This window comes from Nestor notabilis, unplaced genomic scaffold (assembly GCF_000696875.1).
Source record: "Nestor notabilis isolate BGI_N333 unplaced genomic scaffold, ASM69687v1 scaffold5037, whole genome shotgun sequence".
NCBI lineage: Eukaryota > Metazoa > Chordata > Aves > Psittaciformes > Psittacidae > Nestor > Nestor notabilis.
In genome coordinates, this window is record NW_009934993.1 from 727 (window position 1) to 19,472 (window position 18,746).

Here is an 18,746-nt window from a genome sequence, read left to right on the forward strand (position 1 = left end):
ATGTGCTGCATGTTGGGCTGTAAATCACAACCTGACAGACCAGACTCTCTGTTCAGCTCTTCCAAAGTCCTTTTGGAGCATCTTGGGGCTGCCAAACACATACGCAAACTTAGTCCTCTTTTTTCTTCCTCAAAAAAAAATTGTCTGTGATAACATCTAAGTGTTGATATTCACTGTCAAGTACAGAAGGGCTTTCAGTTCCTGTGTGTCAATGCAGGCAAAAAGAAAGGAGCCCTCTTAGAAGGGATGCCACTTGCACTCTTAAGTTTATTGCTAAGCTTTCTCCGTTGTCCTTTGGCTCCATGTGTGACATGGTGAGGATCTGACAAATGTCTGAGCTGGCACTAAACTATGCAAGCAGATGGACATGATTGTACACATCCAAGAGACTATTCCTCTCTCGCTCTTACAGGCAGGCGATCTAGCTGAGAATTACTGTCCAAATTACTGTAGATTCAGAGCTTATAAGTCTATAGTCCAGAGGATGCTACAGTCATTGTTCCAGTTTTGATCTAGAATGAGAGCCACTAAAGGGCAAGTGTTTGTCATGTTTGAATCGGCTATAATGTAAACAAAGTGGAACTGGACGTTGGAAGGAAATGCTCCCTCATTTGCCTTCTGTGGAAAGAGTTGTACTGTAGCATAAATGAAATCGGCTCTTTCTCAGTCAGCTGGATATTTATGAACAGCATAAAAAGGTCACCTCCACTCCCTGCAATGTGTAGGATTCTGTCTGCATGTCAGTTTGTCATTTAAATAATATTTTCCATGTATAACTTTGATATAAACATTGATTATATATGTATATTCCTTTGTGATCTACAACTTATATTTCAATAAGTAAAGAAAGAAATGGACACTGCAGACTGTTAAATATTTTCTTATATGTTTACTCACTTTTTCCCTACGCATAAAATGTTACATACTAAAAAATCCTCGTTCATCACTGAGAAATGGTTTCCAGGCAAACAAAGGAAGGGACCAGGATGGTCCATATTTGGCCAAAAATATAAATGGCTTGCAAGGAAACTGTGGTCATTTGAAGGCAGCAAGTATAACACTATATGAAAGAATGTTAAAGAATGATTGAAACTGTAAAAGAAGAAAACTACTCCATGAAGGCTTCTTTTTTACATTTTCTGTTCTAGATGGCTGCCCAGGTCTCTGTTATGGAAATGGGAGGTGTACTCTTGATCAGAATGGATGGCACTGCGTTTGTCAAGTGGGCTGGAGTGGCTCAGGATGTAATGTTGTCATGGAAATGGTGTGTGGAGATAACCTGGACAATGATGGAGGTATGATACATAATTCATGTCTCTGTTTGTCACATCCTTGACTGTCATTTGAATTTATAGTTTTGATGTATGTCTTCCTTTTTATAACTTAATGTCAGTGTTTGTCTGCTCAAGACAGTTTTTCCACTGACTTCATCTGAAGCAGTGCAGTGAGGGAACAGACCCCTGTGCTAGATGTTATTCAAGGCAGCAGGCATAAACTGAACCACAGGAAGTTCCACCTGAACACGCAGAAGAGCTTAACTGTGAGGGTGACTGAGCGTTGGAATAGGTTGCCCAGAGAGGTTGTGGAGTCATCTTCCCTGGAGATATTCAAGAGCCATATGGGCATAAAATCCTGAGCAATGTGGTCTAGGGAGGTTGGACTAGGTGACCTCCAGTAGTTCCTTCCAGCCCCAACCATACTGTGGTTCTGTGAAGGCAGAAATTATGCGTGTGCCATACCCGTCATCTCAGTACTTGATTTTTAACCTTTCAACAACAACAAAAAAAGGCAATTTCTTCTATCTACTTTCCCCTCTATCTCATAGCTATTGTCTGTTTCAGTAAAGACAGCCAATGGATACCCAAATGAAAAGAAACCTCTCTGCCTGTCAAAATGCATCCAGAGTTTAGTCTTATGTTAATATTAAATGAATACATTTGCATGCATGAAGCATACCTTTAGAGTTGCTTTTTTTAACATTAATCTTGTTCTAATGTTTCCACTGAGACACATCACAGTTCTTACAACTATCTGGACCTACATTTGAACAATTATTGAGTAAACTAGTGTAGAAAGTATGCAGACGTAATTTTTAGGTTTGCTGTAAAAAACATAGTTCTCTACTTCTTCCAGTAGTTTATTCTACATGAGATAGTGCTTTTTTTTATATTTTTTCATGAAAAACATCCAGACTCTATTTCAAACTTACCAGTGGGAGAAAAGCCGCAATAGTCGTCACTGATTGTTCTCAGAGTTGGTTATTTTTCCTGTCTGTTTTAGGAATTTACTGGACAGTCAAGCAGGACTATTGCTTTCCACTCCTTTACTTACTGCCATCCTTAGAGTGTGCTTGCCCCCATATTCAGAGCTGTGCAGCTTTCTCATTCAGAGTGTGAATGCATCTGTTCTAAGCAGAGTTACATTTTTTTCCTTAGGTTGTACACTGAGATATATTGAAATATATGTATTATCTTACTGTGTCACACTTAAAGACCATCTCAGTGTCTTGGGAGAGATCTCATGCCCCTCTGTAGTGTCAAACCTTAAGTGTAGTAATCGTTTGTTTTCTTCTAGGTCATTGATAAATTAAGACTGATTTAGGGCCAAGAACTGAGGTCACCTCAGTAGAAACACTCTGACTCAGTGACGATTCCTCATTTACAGATATATTTTGAGACCTTCTGATTTTGCATCCTGTGGGCTTTAAGACCATGCTGTCCTTTGGCAAAAGCTTTCTCATTTCTGAACCCCATTCAAAATCACCTTACTCCTCTTGTATCCTTCCTTTTCCACCTTATTTCCAAGCTGTCTAACAACTGCCCCTCTGCCCACTCTCCGCTCTTCTGCACTGGTGTGTGTCCCTCTCACACAAGGTCTCACAGCTGGCATCACTGGCACACAGATTCTTTCCCATCTGTCTAGGGCTCTGCTGTCCGAGCCGCTGACTCGCTCGCCTTCACTCTTAAATCTGTCCACAAGAACCCTGTTTAGCTTGTAATATAAAGCATTTTCTGATACACTCCATGAGCTGGCTCTGTATAAGCTGTCCTGTATTGTGATTTTGGGTGCTTTTTATTCTGCAATAACGGTGAGTTATTGAAAGAGTTGGCAGTTTTAACTCTAAATCTCCTTGAATTTGTCAGTTTAAGGCAGACACTTAACATCATTTCACTGCAGGTTTTAAAAGTAATTTTCTTTTTCCTTTTTAATGGCAACATAACATGGACTATGACAGCTCTGTTGACATTACAATTAGAGATAAGTGCAGAGAGAAATATTTAATTAATCTGACTACTACAGATGGGCTAAATGTAATTAAGTTTCTTTTACAATCAATTTTATATGAGAAAATTATATCTACATATTAAAACCACTTCTTTTTATATATGAAGTTCATAGGACCTGATTTGTCATAAGCATAAATTAGAAAAATTCCCCAAAGTCATTGGCGCTATACCAGTGTTAGGTTAATACAAAATCAGAAGCTGATTCCTCATGTTTCAGGGTTTGCATACATACACAACAGTAAAAACAGGAAGGAGACCTGACACTACCTGTTGAGTCCTGCTTGCTGGGAGGTTGTGCCTTAGACTATGAGAATATTACGGTGGCATAATGAGTTACCATCCATCAATCTGTGTAAGTGGATTAGGTTCATAAAGATGGAAGCTATTAACATTTTCGCCTGCAGTTGTGGTGAGTTAAGAGCACGCACTCAGTTGAGTTACAGAAACTCAGCTGACAGGTAGTAACTTCCTAAGCTGTTAGGATATGATCACAGTCAGGGACACATAGCTCAAGACATCATGCTGTAGACCTAATGTAGTGCCATTGTATATTTTAAATCATGGTATTCTGATCTAGCAAAAGTCTTACTCATTCCAGCTGTGCTTAAATCAAACATTTATATCTCAGTCCTTGGAAGGTGTTTTGTGCTTCAAGTTTGTTAGGAGGAAGTTGCAACCAAAGAACAAAGCTGTAGTAAAGTTGAACAATTATTATTTCGAACAAACTAATATCAGGAGTTAGGCGGAGTGATAATTTTGTGTTTCAGTTGAGGTTTTCTGCAGTACTTTCAGAGACTGAAAAACCGTGATTTTTATTATATATAAATACATTTAAATACACTGTTCAAAAAAAAAAAGTGTTAGAAAATGAAGTATTTTATTAGTTCCAACTGTAGGGATTGAATAATGTTATTTATTCGGCATGAGGAAATGTTATTGTTTGGTCCGTAGTAACAGCACAAAAGCTTTGGAAAGGAGGAAGTCCTGGATTCATTTTTTAAGGACTGGTATAAGCATATCCACAGGCATCTGGGTTCTGCAGCCACTGAAGCACCAAGTTCCCCATCGGTGCAGTTACCCATGGTGCTCAAGTTAAACACACGTGTAAATATTTTCCTGAGCAGGGAGAGTACTATTTCTTTTAAAGCCCCATTAGTAGCCTCTGTACTGTACTCTGACTGTGCCATCACTGTGTTTCCCATTCCATCTCATAACTCTCTGTTGGCTTTTTCCTACTTGCAGACTTAAGGGCATGTTTACCTGTTCAAATATCACTACAAATATCATTGAAAAGGTCTCAGCATTATAACAGATGCACGGCAGCATGGTTTGCACTTGCTCTTGTGGAGTTCATCTGCAGGCTGTTAGTGGTGTGATGTCCATTAAATAATGGCAAGAAGTCAAGCAGATGTCCTTTGCAGTGGGGCTCTTTGCTCACCTCTGTCAGCATCCCATTATCCCCCAACTCATTCCTCTTTCACTGTCATGACTGACATGATTTAATTTTCAATTTGTAAGATGACCACTTAGCTCATCTGAGCAGGTCATTTTCTCTTGTCCTACCATTGCTTTAGACTCATTTGGAAGCTCCAGTAGCTCCAGGAGATTGTTTGAAAGCTCTGCTGAGTTCTAGACAGTGCAGAACCAGTGTCCCAGGCCGAGGACACTTGGCACCAGCTACCAGGTCACCCCTCTGCCCCACCAAGCCACTATTAAGCAACTCTCTTGAAATATATTTACATTGCTGCTGCACATGCATGTCTTTATCTTAAGCTGAAACTGGCAGCCTGTCACTCCCATTAATCTCTTCGATACAGATCTCTCTTCTGAATTTGCCTGAATCTCTTTTCATCGTTTTCTTTTGCTTTTGTGAATCAATTTTGACTATTTGTTTGTAAGGAAAATACTATTTACTACAAGCTTTGAATTTTCTATCAAATATCCCTTCAGTCATTTCAGACAGTTATTGTAGCTTTCTCCAAGCTTTTCCAAGCATGAGAAAATATATAACTCAGCATAGCCTTGGGTTGATAACCAGTGCTGCTAAAATATTGATGCATTTCTGACCCATCCATTGGCATTTTAATAACCTATCCATCACGGAGATATTGAGTCCATATATAAGTAATATGCTATTATTACACAATATAAATAATACTGATGGGAATGGTTTTCATTGTTGCTGAGCAGCGAGGGCTCCCCGGGGATACTTACAGTTTCTGAAAATCGTACTCTGATAGATTTGCATTCCCCTGCGTATGGAAGGCCAATCACCTCCAGTACTCACTGGATAAAGCACTCTGCAGCCTTTCCACAGGCACACTGCCGGGTTTCCAAGGTCCTTATACAAACACCCATGTTCCCAGTTTACAGCCTCATTGTCTGCTGCATGCTGTGTATTACAGCTAAAATCCGAGAAGCAGTTTGGACTACTGCATGCAAGCGTTAGAGACTCAAGATGGTTACTGCTGCTTAGTCTCTTCTGAAGTTACTTAGATTCAGTTTGCTTAGGTCCTGGCAACACTCATTGTACTTAACTGAGCCTGTGCTGAAACAAGCTGGCACAGGCATTGTTTAATGCTTATTTAAAATCTGTAAAAGAAAGTAACCAAAGGTAAGGTGACAATTGACCATGTAAGTCTACACAAAAGCAAAAATCATTCAAGTGCTGAGGTGTTGAGTTTTTTAGGTTGAACTGCATAAGGAGTTCAGAGAACAGAATCTGCTTACTTCAAGGAAGAACTTAAAGCCCATATTTTGATTTCTGTGAAAATCTGGACGTAGTTCTTACAGCTCCATCACTGGCTTGTGCTCACTGAGATCAGTACAGAGGGAGTGGGAGAGCAGTTACACACATACCTCTTGGTTGCTCTGCAGCAGTGAAAATGGAGGTCATTGGTATTACTTATATGAAGAATAGTAGAGAGAAATTTAATTTTTATACAACTAAGCAAGTACATTTGTTAGTATGTGTGTGAGTATGCCTGCATATATGTATATGCATGCACTATATATGCATATACACCTCTTGTCATATTCTGGGTTTGGCATTAACCATAAAACTTCAAACATGAACTGTAGTTAATGTTTAGTAGTGTCTTTTCCATGTGTGACAAAAGCTTGAAGGGGTGACAATCCTGCTCTTTTAGTGAACTTTAAAGAAGAAGAATAGCAATTTTAAGTATTATTGCTAACTATGTTTTGCTTGCCAGAACCTGACATTGGATGGCTTATTGAAATAACTAACCCAGTAACATGCGAGGTAGAGTCTGATTGAATTTGTCATTTTCATAGCCAGTTAATAAAGCATCTTAGTGGCTTAACAGAAAAGAAGCCACTGTGAATGTTATTGCATGCTGCACTGGTGAGCTGTGGAAGCCACTGATGCCAAACTTAGAACCACTTTGTTCTTTGCTTCTCTTACCAGAGACCCCACCGGTGCCTCTCTAGTGTCCTCAGGTGTTCTGCTACACAGACAATTTGTACTAATTGTGAACACAGATCCATTTTCAGCAACATGAGTTACTGTGATAGTTCCATATTTGCAGCCATGAATTGCAAGTCATTCAAGGTTAGATGAGAAAACCAGAGAAGCCGGAATTTGAAAAGTAGATAGCATAGAGCTGTCTGTGTCAGGCCCAAAATATGTCACTTGTTCCATGTTCTCACTATTAGCTTGTAGCTGACAAATACCTTTTCCTTTCCCAACTGTTACTTTATAGAGGATTTAATATAGCTACTATGCAACATATGGAAAGCTCAAATACAAAGCATACAAAATATAATCACTGTACAGCATTTGCCCAAACATGGTAAGTAAAGTGGTATATTGGTGGAAAATAACCCCTGGAGAGACAGGTCCATAGCTGCATTGCCAGTTTGCCTAAGGTTACCAGAAGTGATCATCTACATAGGAGAGATTGCTGCATAGTATGTGCATTAGAGAATGTGCTGTATCTAGCACAAACTGAGCCTTCCATGACCATGGTAGAAACAGAGCTGAGGAGGTAATTTCGTCACACTTGATGCATTCATTCCAACATATTAGGTAAGAAATATACATATACAGAAATGTATAAGCAAGAAAACATATTTTGTCTTATGAAAAATTTCATACGACTCCACTGACACAAACTCCTGGAACAATAATTGTTAGTATCATTCCTTATAGAATGCTTCCTGGAAGGATCCCTTACCCAGGAAGGAAATGAGAAAGTCTTGTCCTAACTCTTTAAACTACGGTAATGCAGAGAGGAATGGCATGGCTGAAAACAGAGAAACCTGGTTTTGCATGCTCTGCCTTTTCTTTGAGGTTGTTTAAATTATTTAAGTCCTGTGAAGTGTTTTTTATCTTCAAGTTGATCTCTGTGAATTCTGTTTTAGCAGTAATATTAAAAGTATTTTAATTGTCTAATTTACTGACAAAACCAAAATTCCCAGTTCATCATTATCCCTTGCATACAAAACAAGGTACCTGCAAGATGTGAAACCATAATCTCAGACTCATCAAAATGGGGATCACTTTATTGTATAATCTGTAGTGCACCATGAAGGTGCCTAGCTGTCTTTTATATAAAATTAATGTGAAAATGCTAATAGCAAACCAAAATCATTTACACTCTGTAATACTTTTTAGTCTGCACCTGTGCTGTGATGTTCTTTGTGGTACTTGACAGTAAAAATGCCAGTGTCCAGGCTCCTCTGCCGTATGAATTACAGTTCTTGCTGTTTGCAGTAGTTTGTTCGCACTCCTGACAGTTGTCTCCTGAGATTTAAAAGAAATGCTGCTATTTGCTTAACACGGTGAGGTTTTTTAATAGTTGGTTCCTGATACGGAAACGTCCCTTTTTTGCAACCATTGGTTGAGAATTGACTAATGTATTTGTAGCTTTTTCAAGTGAATGACTTTGATGTTAATGTTTATATACAAGTTTTAATTGTTCTTCTGGTTTATTCTCTTGGATTAAAAATCTCATTTCAAATAGGATTGGCTTGATGAAGATGTTATCCTCACATACACTTACTAATATGATTGGCATTATCATACTCTGCCTCCATATGTAACTTGTGAGTTTGTACCAGTTTGGTTTACCTGGTTCATTTTAACGGGTATCATGCTGAATTACAGTACAAGTTTCTTCTTGGAGTTTAGGTTTGGAGTTTCTTTTGTTTTTCTTTTAAATGGTCTAAGTTAAAACCAAAGTCCTAAATGAACTTACACTGGAACAAAGATTTTATTTTAGCTTGAGTTCTGTACTTGCCCTGAAATAGGTGGGTTTTTCTTTTACTTCGTCACGGAGTGTGAAAAACATTTTTCAGTTCTAAACTTCGTTTAATTGTTGAGAAAAAAGCTAGAAGTTGGATTATTCAGACAATTCTACTTAATAAATCATAATGACATACACTCAGTGGCCTGAGCCAAATCTGTGGTGTTAAGTCTGTAGAGAGGAGCTGGTACTGCTGCCCCTCCTGCCCAGGGAGCATTTTCTCTGAGCCTAGCATCATTCTTCTATTTCATTCTGCATGGCTGAGAAGGTAGATTGGTTGAAATGAATTGACACCTCATCAATGAAAAGATTTTAAAAAAGAAAGAGAAGTCACAAATGGTAATCTGTAACCTAGAAGACTGCTACTTTGATCAACATTTATATTTTGGTTAGCAATTTCTTCCTCTAGTGACATTGCAGCCTTTGCTCCCAAGGCTGTAAGCTGTTCCTGGTGTATGTAGCCCCTCATACATTCATGGTGCTGGTAGGACAAATACCATTTTCACCATGGCTTGTTCAGCTATGCTTCTGGGGCTTCACACCTCTCCCCTACTAATAGGAAACCCACCCTTTTGTAGCCTGGAGAGGCGAATGAAACCAGGTGCAAGTAATTCTAACCAAAATAACTCCATTAGCAGAACCTGGAAGAGTTTATAAGACAGTCACTTTGCTGACAAGTAAACAGCAAAGAAAAGATGAAAATTGAGTCTGACTGGAAAATGGAAAACTACTTTCCCTTTACTTGGGGTTTTTTTTTGTATACGGCATGAATGCAGAGTGTTTGTTGCCAGGCATGTAAGCTGTTGACCGAAGCAGAGAAGAAAGAGGGCTCTATTAAAGAAAGCAATGTGTTTAATTGTTGGTTTCATAGCTCTTTCTTCTCTAAGTAAATCTTCATGTTCTAATACATCCGTGACTTTTCACTGTTATTTCTTACAAGAATGAGAGAATCAGGTCAGCTCATTTCCCACATCTAATGGCTTGTTGACAAGGAAAAAATTAATCAGAATGGCTACTGTGGAATAAATTACTCAAAAACATCTTCCCCGTGGATACTGTTCTTCTGAAATAAGTGTGCCTTTTTTCTGATTAGTACTTATTCTGCCAAACCAATGTTTGTCAAGTTTCCCAGCTAGACAGCAGTGAGCTTGTAGAAATTAGTACCTTCCAGAAAATACCTTCACTCCTTGAACAAGACTTACCAGTGCCATAACCATTCCACCAGCAGAGCCTAGCCCTGAATGGCTACACCTGACTACATCAGAGCCTTCTGCAGGGATTGTTACCAGTATAAAGCAAAAACAAGAGATTTCAATTTCTTTATCACCTTTTCAAGTCTAGTAGCATTATTTAATATTTGCAGTTTTGGAGAATCTACTAGTAATTTGATGCTTTCCTGTTCACTTATTAAGAATAAAGAGTTTCATTCCTTAGATAAAGAAGAGGAAGCAATGAGGAGATATTTTTTCCCCTGCAGTTCCAAACCTGCTCTTCAGGTTTCAACCCAAAAAGCTCTTTTGTTTTGTCATCAGAGTACAATGAAGACCTTTCTGTTACATATTGTGAACTCCTCCACCCACTTCCCAAGTGGTTTTGCTTACACTGGAGGCCCCTTATTGTTTCAGCTTACTGATTTCCTAGCAAATTTCAATAACTTTCTAAGTTTTTCTGAATATAAAGTGACTGCTACACTCAAAGTCATTAAACTCAGCATTGCTCTGTGAAGTTCGTCTCCCACCGCTGGCAAATGCTTGTTGTGTCCAGGACTGGATGAATGTGGAAAGAAGGAAAGAACTTAAGGCATGCACTGACCTGTGGCTACACCAGCTTTCCGGGATCCAAGGGTTTTATATTGTTGTTGGTAGCTATTTACAGTTGACCTTGGCTCATTATCACAAAAACTAGCCTGCTCTATCTGATTTCTCAGCTGCAGTAGGGTAGATCTGTTATTTTTTTTTCTTAGCCAAGCAATTACGTTGCTCAAGGTCAGACAAGGATTTTCAGATTCCAGGAAAGCCCATTTCATTATACTTGTTTGTTTTGTAGAAGGGCTTTTGCTTTCTTTTCGAAGTGAATATTTTATGCTGTTATTTACTGAGCATTCACAGAGTGAAGCGTGCTCTATTGAGAAAAGAGCAGAGTTGGCCAAGTGGGTCTCTCACCCACTGAAGTCAATGACAAAGCTACAGCACCTTTCCTGATAACGCAGTTTGCCTTGTGAATTGTACAGGTTTATAGGCTCCAAAGCATTCATACAAACAAAGCATGAAAAGTCAAAGCATGAATTGAAAATACCTGCCAGTATGTTGGTCCTATAGCATTCCGATTTTAACACAAGGGAGATCTATACAGTGATATGATGACTCCATATTTATTCAGACTGACCTTGTTCAGAATACAAAGAGATGTCTTTCTTGAAGGATACAATGCCTTAATCTTACTTTATATGCATTAGTCTGCTTGTCAATACAAGCAAGTTAGCAACAGCCAAGTCATAAAATGATGTTTAAGAAGATAATTGGACATTTTATCGGACCTTATTAATTCTGTTTCTGGATGAGTATGTAATTTAGGCAATTTGGATGTCTAAGCTGCTGATAGAAGCAGTTAAATGTCAATAGCCCAATTTTAAGTTTTATTTAAGTGCTTAATTTAGATGCACTTCAGTGTTTCACTTTTCATCATAAGCTTTGGACATTTAAGTAAGTGAATTTCACCCACAAATGTTGTCACATGTATGTCCATGAAGAAGTGTAGATTTTGGGGAAAATCATTTATTTGTCCTATTTGTCATATTTGAAAATGAACAGGGGACGAATAAGTTTATTTTCACTTTCCAAATTGGCTTTCCTGGCGCAAACATCCATGAAAAAGACTGTATCTCTCAGGTCACTGGGGCAGAGCCTGCATCAAGGTGTGTATCTGTACATTACCAACTACAAAAAGGAGTGTAGTCATGATTCTGCCCTTCTTGAATCATTCCAGGATCACAACCAATAAATGAAAATTAAACATTGTACAGCACTAACAAAAGGCGGAGGGGGGCGCTTAAAATAGAAGTTGGACAACTGTAACAACTTCTTTTACTATAGTGAGGATTCTTATGGGAGTTAGATAACGTTTCAGACTTCGTTATTGCAGACTGCTTAGCAAGTGTGTATTCTTCAACAGTGTGGACAGACAGTAGTGACAATAAAGGATCGTTAAAGATCCACAGCTGCACAGCGTGGATCATGCACCCATTGGAATAAGAAGTGTTGTGCAGTGATTTTCTTCTGCCTGTTCTGCAGTGAAGACAGTCCTGCTTTTCTCTATTCACTTAGTTTATAGGTTTTATTTTCTCACTGTCATGTGGGGATTTTATGAAGTGATACAGTGTTAATGACTAGAAAGAACTACCCCTCCTGGACTGAGCATGTATATTAATGCTTTATTGAATTCAAATGTGTCATAATCAGCATGCCTTCCAATTGATTAAAAACCTCCTGTGCTCTCCAGTAGTAAATACAGTGCTTTATTCTCAGAATCACTCAATTTCCTGAACTTTCCCTTTTCTCCACTATAGATGGCTTGACAGACTGTGTAGACCCTGACTGTTGTCAGCAAAGCAATTGCTACGCAAGTCCTCTGTGCCAGGGTTCACCTGATCCCCTTGACCTTATTCAGCACAGCCAACCACCATTCTCCCAGCACCCTCCAAGGCTCTTTTATGACCGAATACGATTCCTTATCGGGAAGGAAAGTACTCATGTAATCCCAGGAGATGTCTCATTTGAGAGCAGGTGAGTTTTCTTTTATAGACTTTTCTGAATATCAAGAACTGTAATGAAATTATTTAAGCTGGTAAAAACAGTGGTAGCTGGATAGCTGAGAATTCTTCACTGGTGGTCAAAACTCTACTGTTCTTACTAACAAGGCTTGGACTGTTTTGGAAGGTAAGCTGTATTGTACCTGTAAAATAAGTAGGGGGAAGTTCAGCCCTTTATGCTGTAGGTACATATAGTGACAGGAAGCAGAAGGACCAGTTGAGTTCATGTGCATTGTATTCAACTTTCTGCCCAATAGAATTTGATTGATATTTACAGTGGAATAAATTTAACATGTGCCACTTACATATAATCCAGTTACCTAATTAACAAACTTTTTTGGTTTTGCTACGTGTTGATAGATCAGTGTGGAGTTTACCATGTTGTGCTGCAGGTGTTACTCTCAAGCTGTCATGCAAACAGTACAGCCATCTCTGAGTGTTTGTGAGATTGGCTTGCCCTTTAACAGGAAAAGGCTGTGCAATAGGAAAGGGGCACTTTCTTGCTCAGAAAACCTGGTAACACTTTTTTTTCTGAACATTTGAAATATAGGGGCACATAAGTTTTTATGCTGTAGTTCACCTGGGAAGCTATAACTTACATGCTGACAAAGAGATCCACGAATCATCCACATCACCTAACTATTACACTGTCAACTAGGCCTGTACATTAGATAAACCATGTTCCAGTAATAAGGGCATAAGAATTATTTTATTTTCACGGTACATAGCACTCAGGTTACAACTTCGACTTCATTCCATGTGCGCAAATTCAGTGCACTTTCTCTTTGTCATTTATTAATTTTTAATAAAGTAAATATGTAAACGTAGTCTTTATTGATCTGAAATACCTAAACATTTAATCACTATTAATAATGTAACAGGACGTTATAAATATGTAGAACAATAGGGCACGAAAATGAACTCCCTGAAAAGCACCTCTTGAGTGTGCTGCTGTGCCCGGTGCAGGGTCCTTGGCTGGCTGTACGTGTGCAGCGGAGCGTTCTGCAGTTTAAACCAAAAGTCACCAGTGAAAGACTTTCCTCATCAAAATAACTCTTAGTGAGGTTTTTTGCAGAGAGGAGGTGAGCATTTGAGTCGCCTGTACAGTGTTCCGTGACACTGCAAATGTTAGCAGCCAGATTGTACGTAATCCCATCAACGTGCTTTTATAGATATAAGGAACTGATCTTTTAAAGCTATCATTGATGGGAATTAACTTGGATTTAAGGGCTTTTTCTGAGTATTTTGTTTCTTTACCCTCATATCTCCATGTCTTTGAAGAATGAAGATTAGCGAAGGCCCATGTGTGAGCAGCAGCCCACCCTCACCGTGGTTTGATACTTGGCATCAATAAGGAATAAAGCTTGTAGTTGTATCAGTGCATTGTTCACACCCTGGATATCATTTCCTCCCACTGTACAGAAATTACTAGTTAGTTTGGTGAGAAGATCACTGGGATTCAGATGAGGCTGTCTGTGTCTTAAGAATCAGGGCAGTGCCTGGGGACTTGCTCTGTGCCATGTCCCCTGGGTTTTGTCAACAATAATCTACAATGTACTGAGCACCCTGAGGAGTTCATCAGTCCACACTTTGCCTGATCCTCAAGTCTTCCAGGCTGTTGAAAAATTGCTCATCCATAAGTCAAATATTATTAAAAACTGCCAGAATTTTCCTCAAGGATGAGAGATAAGCAGAGTCTCAGAAGGAGGCAGTAGCTTAGCTGTGCTGCCTCTGTTCAGAAATCTCCCTCTGACATTGTCAATCTGATTGTCATCTAGCGTCTGTTCTTCTGGGAATTAAAATTACTGTAAAAAATATAGAAAGACAACTGTTATTACAGTTTAAAAAAAATAAATAAATCAGAAATCTGTGATCCTGACTATCTGGTACAGACCAAAGAAGTCTTGGAGGTTTTTAATCTCCTTTTGGATGTTGCTGAAAGGTTGTGTCCTTGCAGATGATATTAACTCATGGCTGCCTGCAGTGCCACTTACTTTATAGCACTGGTGGTTCAACAAGAAATGTTGGAAGGATTGGCTGAAATACTGGCATCCATTCTGAAAATGGAATGGAGCTCAAATTTTGCAAAGCCCTATCTGGCGTGTGTTGGTTGGTTGGCTGGATTTTTTTCTCTTGCAAGAGGAATCTGAGACCCTTAGTTTTCAAATGACATTGTGCAGTGTTTTACTTTACCATATGTTAGTGGAACTCCAATATGGGTGATGTTTGCATGAATCTCACTGTAGATAAAGCCAAAGTGATGTTGAACAGATTCAGGGAAGCTATCAAAAAATGGTGAAGATTATCTCTGTCCTTCAGATTGAAAGTGTTTGGTGTCTGCCAAATCCTGGCATTTTCAACATCACCTGAAATACTAAAACAAGTTGTTCTGACAACTGCTGGAACATCTAGGACTTCAGCTTAGGTCTAGTTTTTCAGCATTTGGCTTTTAAAATTAAGCCAGGGTGTTGCATTGAGCTAAATTCACCAAAGTTAATGTTTTCAAAACATATTTTGCTTTTTATTATGTCAACACTGTGTCATTTGCACTGTTCTTTTACAAACTCGCAACTTAAAAGTGTGACATGGTGAAAGGTAGGTTAGACACATTGTGAATAATGGAAATGTACTTGCTTACATCAGGAATGGTTTTGACCTGCTGCATATGTGGCAGGGTGTAGCAGATTATAATGTTCTTATCAGCTCCTGTTCTCAGGAAGGTTTTTCGCTTGTTTCTTTGCTGAGTATCTTTAATGCATGCTGCTGGGAAGGTATTTGACTCACTGCAAATTGCCTACAAAGAGGATCCAGTGTATGGTGCTGAATTAATTACCCTTCAAAGGCTGCTTACAGCAACATTGTTAGCAGGAAGACGTGAATGTACCTTACTAGCCTTTAGCTTAATTTCTCTGATTGAAGATTTTAATCAGAAATGTAGTACAGTAAATGACATCTTCTGGTAAGTTGTGAATTCACTAGTTGCTTGACAGAGTTCCACATCTGAGCCTAATGTCTCAGCCTGAGTTGCTCAGAGAATATTGAAAATATAGCAGACAAAACAAAAGCAAAAAAATAGCAGATAAGTAGCAGTAGAGCAAGGCAGAATGGTGGTGGAATAATAAAATGCTTTGCAAGTAGTGAAAGAATGCATCTAGAATTTTAAACATCTATTTATATTTAAAATTAGACATGTCAAACCGCCTGATGGCACAGAGCTAAAACCTGCAGAGCTGAGATCCTCACTTACACATGGAATGACCCAGGAAGCATTGACAGAGAAATCCTACTTCTTTTAAGCCACCTGCAACCCGTGGGAATCTGCTTTCTCTCAAAAAGCCAACTGCTCTGGAGTTGCAGATTTAGTACAGCTTGCCAGGGGACTAGAAACATTTCTAATGCATTTGAAAACACTAAGGCAGCTTATCAGGGACATGTTCCTTCCCAGCTCCTCCAAATTAGAAAAGACATTTTCGTACTTACATTCAAGTTAAAACAACTTGGAGACAGCCGTAGTCCATGATTATGCAATCGTTGCAAATAGGTAACTGTTGGACAGGCAGTATGAGGAGTTGTACCCCATGAGAAAGAAAGGCAGGTCAGTCACGAGTGTGTAGAATAAATCTTAAGAGTCTGAGAACAGAAGAGGGACATACAGCACATTGAAGAGGCACAGTGATCTTCAGAGGTTTCTCTGTTAAGAAAAGCAGTGAGTGGTAACAAGGTCCACAGCTCATCTGGAAAGAGGGTGAATGTTGAAGCAAGGAAGCGTGAAGTGGCAGTTGAGTATGAAGGGACATCACTGCAGGGAACATGCTCTAAGAGCTCTAGTAAGGAAAGAAGTTAAGTGAGGTCTTCTGCAAGCAGCAAAGCTGCAGGGATCCTGCATGTCATCAGTGCTTTGCTTTGTGAGATGCTGGGGCTCTGGGAAAGGAGGGAGGACCTGCTGCAAAGTTGGGGGTTGTTTGTTATCTCCCCAAGCCTTTGAGATCAAGCACTGGTCATAAAGTAACTGAAAAATCTTGTCATACTTGCAGTAAATGCAAACATTAAAACTAATTCTGATCAAACGCTTAGTCAGAGATTTAGTAAGTGCTGGTAATTCAAGAAGAGGCCAGAGAGTAGAAGGCTCTTCAACTTAGAGTAGGTAATAAAAAGACAGTAAATAATGAGGACAAATGTAGCAACACAGAGGCAGGTTTAGAACATTTAAATCTAAAAGATTGCAAAGACAGTTCAAAACAGATAAATGTAGAATAATGTGGCTTATGAGTCGTCACATACTGTAAATGTGTGTGGCTTGTAAAATATGACAAAAAAGGAGCAAGAAAGTTGAAAGATAAGTCTTTTAATATTATTTATGAATAATGAGAAGTAAAGTGAATGTGTAGAGGAAAGAAAGGCTATGTATGAACTAATGAAGACTTTGATGAGTTTTTATCACACAAATCTGTGTGCTTGATAAAATATGAGGACAGAGTAAAGTCAGAAGACAGGTCTGTGTGGAATGAGTAAACAGGAGTATGGGAGTAATGTACTGAATAATGATGACTCTTAGGTGTGTCTCTGTCTCACACCAGTGTGTGTTGTAAATATGTGGAGTGGACTAATAAAGGGACAGGCAGGTCTGTTGATGTTAGAAATATGAGAAAACAATACAAATAGGTATTTTCTGCTCTGACAAATCAAAGAGTAATTGAACCAGGCTGTTCTGTTGAATGAGTCTTGTGAGTCTGCTGAGACACACAAGAGCTTGATTGCCCTCAGTGGAGCAGCAGATTTTGCCCAAAAATAGAGCCACAACCAATTTAGTTAGTGTAGAAATCAAAAAGGTGGTAAATCAGAGCTCTGTTTTGCATACTGGCAGTAATGCAGCCTCTCCCATTCCTGTGGGATTTATCAGCATCTTTACTGAAAATCAGCATCTTTCTATGTCCTGGGAGCATGGAATTCATATTAACAGCTGTGGTGCATGGTGTACTCGCAAAGGAGTTAATTTTTACCAGCTGCATTTTCTCATATGGGCAGTAGGAAAAACTTGCTATGAGTAAAGCACTCATACAGAAACATTAGAATGGGTTACTTGGTGAGGTTATAGAGTTAGACAAGCATCAGTCTGGAGTAATGTAGGTAGAGCTGATCTTACCTGAGGCAAAGAATGGACAAGATAAAGTCTTGTATTTCCTTTCAGCTCTCATTTTCTATGATTCTGTGATCCTGTTAGCCTCCGATTAGACCCACTTAGTAAAGAGTTCACTTTCCTGTCTCTTAACTTTGATGTGGTCTGTTGTGTTGCCATATTCCAACCTCTTTACAGGAATAGGAGGATTTTTATGCTGGAAAGTGAGCACAAGTCCAACCCATCCCAGAGGGAATTAAAAGGACATAATTTGTGATGGGGGATTGAGAAAAATGTATGTTACGCTTGATTAGGCACTCTCTGAATTCACCTGTGTAACTTTCTGAAGTTCAGTGAAGATCATGTGTCTCGCTGCTGCCTTATCACATCAGTTCAGCTTTTTTACTAATAGGCAGCAATGCCCCATTCTTAGCAGCAGAGAATGAGGTTTCATTCTTCCCTTTCACAAACCATCAGCTCCTAGAGCTGCAGCAAGCTAAATCATGCCATCAGTGAAATCTTTGCAGTGCTACTGAGTGGCAGAACGAACGGTATCATGAAATATAGCCAGAAATGGAAATACATTCTTGACACACCAGCCATTCATGGGAGAGTCTTCATGAGATAATGGTTTTTCAAATCAATCTTTTGGACTCGTTTGAATTTTCATTCAAAATCAACAGTCACAATGATGTCACGGTAGTTCTGTCTGTCAGGGAGAGAAGTACAGCACAATTTCTGAAATCAGTGCCCCTTTCATGCTCCTGATCTGTCTAACATGTTGCCTTCTATTCTTTTTGTCACAGACGGGCATGTGTCATTCGAGGCCAGGTGGTAGCAATAGATGGAACACCTTTGGTTGGAGTGAACGTCAGTTTTCTACACCACAACGAGTATGGATACACCATCAGCCGACAAGATGGAAGGTCAGACTTTCATGTATCGTCTTTAACTTAGATTTGATTTAACTTAGATTTGTATAGTTAGGGACAACTGCCACCTTCTATTCATGTCTGAAATTTCAGAAATATCATTGTTCATAGTGTGGATTGAGGATGGCATCTGGCTCTCTGCTCTGGGAGCACATTCAGTGAGAGCTCTCTGTGGTAAAGGGACCAAAGAGGAAAGAGAAGAAGAAAAAACCCGAACGGCCACAAGATTACAGTGACATTCAAACACCTGGAATCAAAAATGTAACAGTAATGCTGTAACAGCATCTTCTTGACATTCGGATATTTCCACTAGTCAGGTTATCCATAGAATCCCCT

General features: G+C 39.1%; 1 protein-coding gene across 1 annotated transcript in view; it reads left to right on the plus strand.

Moving 5' to 3' along the window:
• The first annotated feature begins 351 nt into the window (after nt 1-351).
• TENM1 (teneurin transmembrane protein 1) overlaps nt 352-18,746 on the plus strand; it is a 91,275-nt gene continuing 72,880 nt past the window's right edge. Inside the window, exons 1-4 of the mRNA XM_010017600.1 lie at nt 352-412; nt 1,149-1,295; nt 12,120-12,336; nt 18,285-18,404. Coding sequence (XP_010015902.1) covers nt 352-412; nt 1,149-1,295; nt 12,120-12,336; nt 18,285-18,404 — 545 coding nt within the window. The remainder of the gene's footprint in view (nt 413-1,148; nt 1,296-12,119; nt 12,337-18,284; nt 18,405-18,746) is intronic.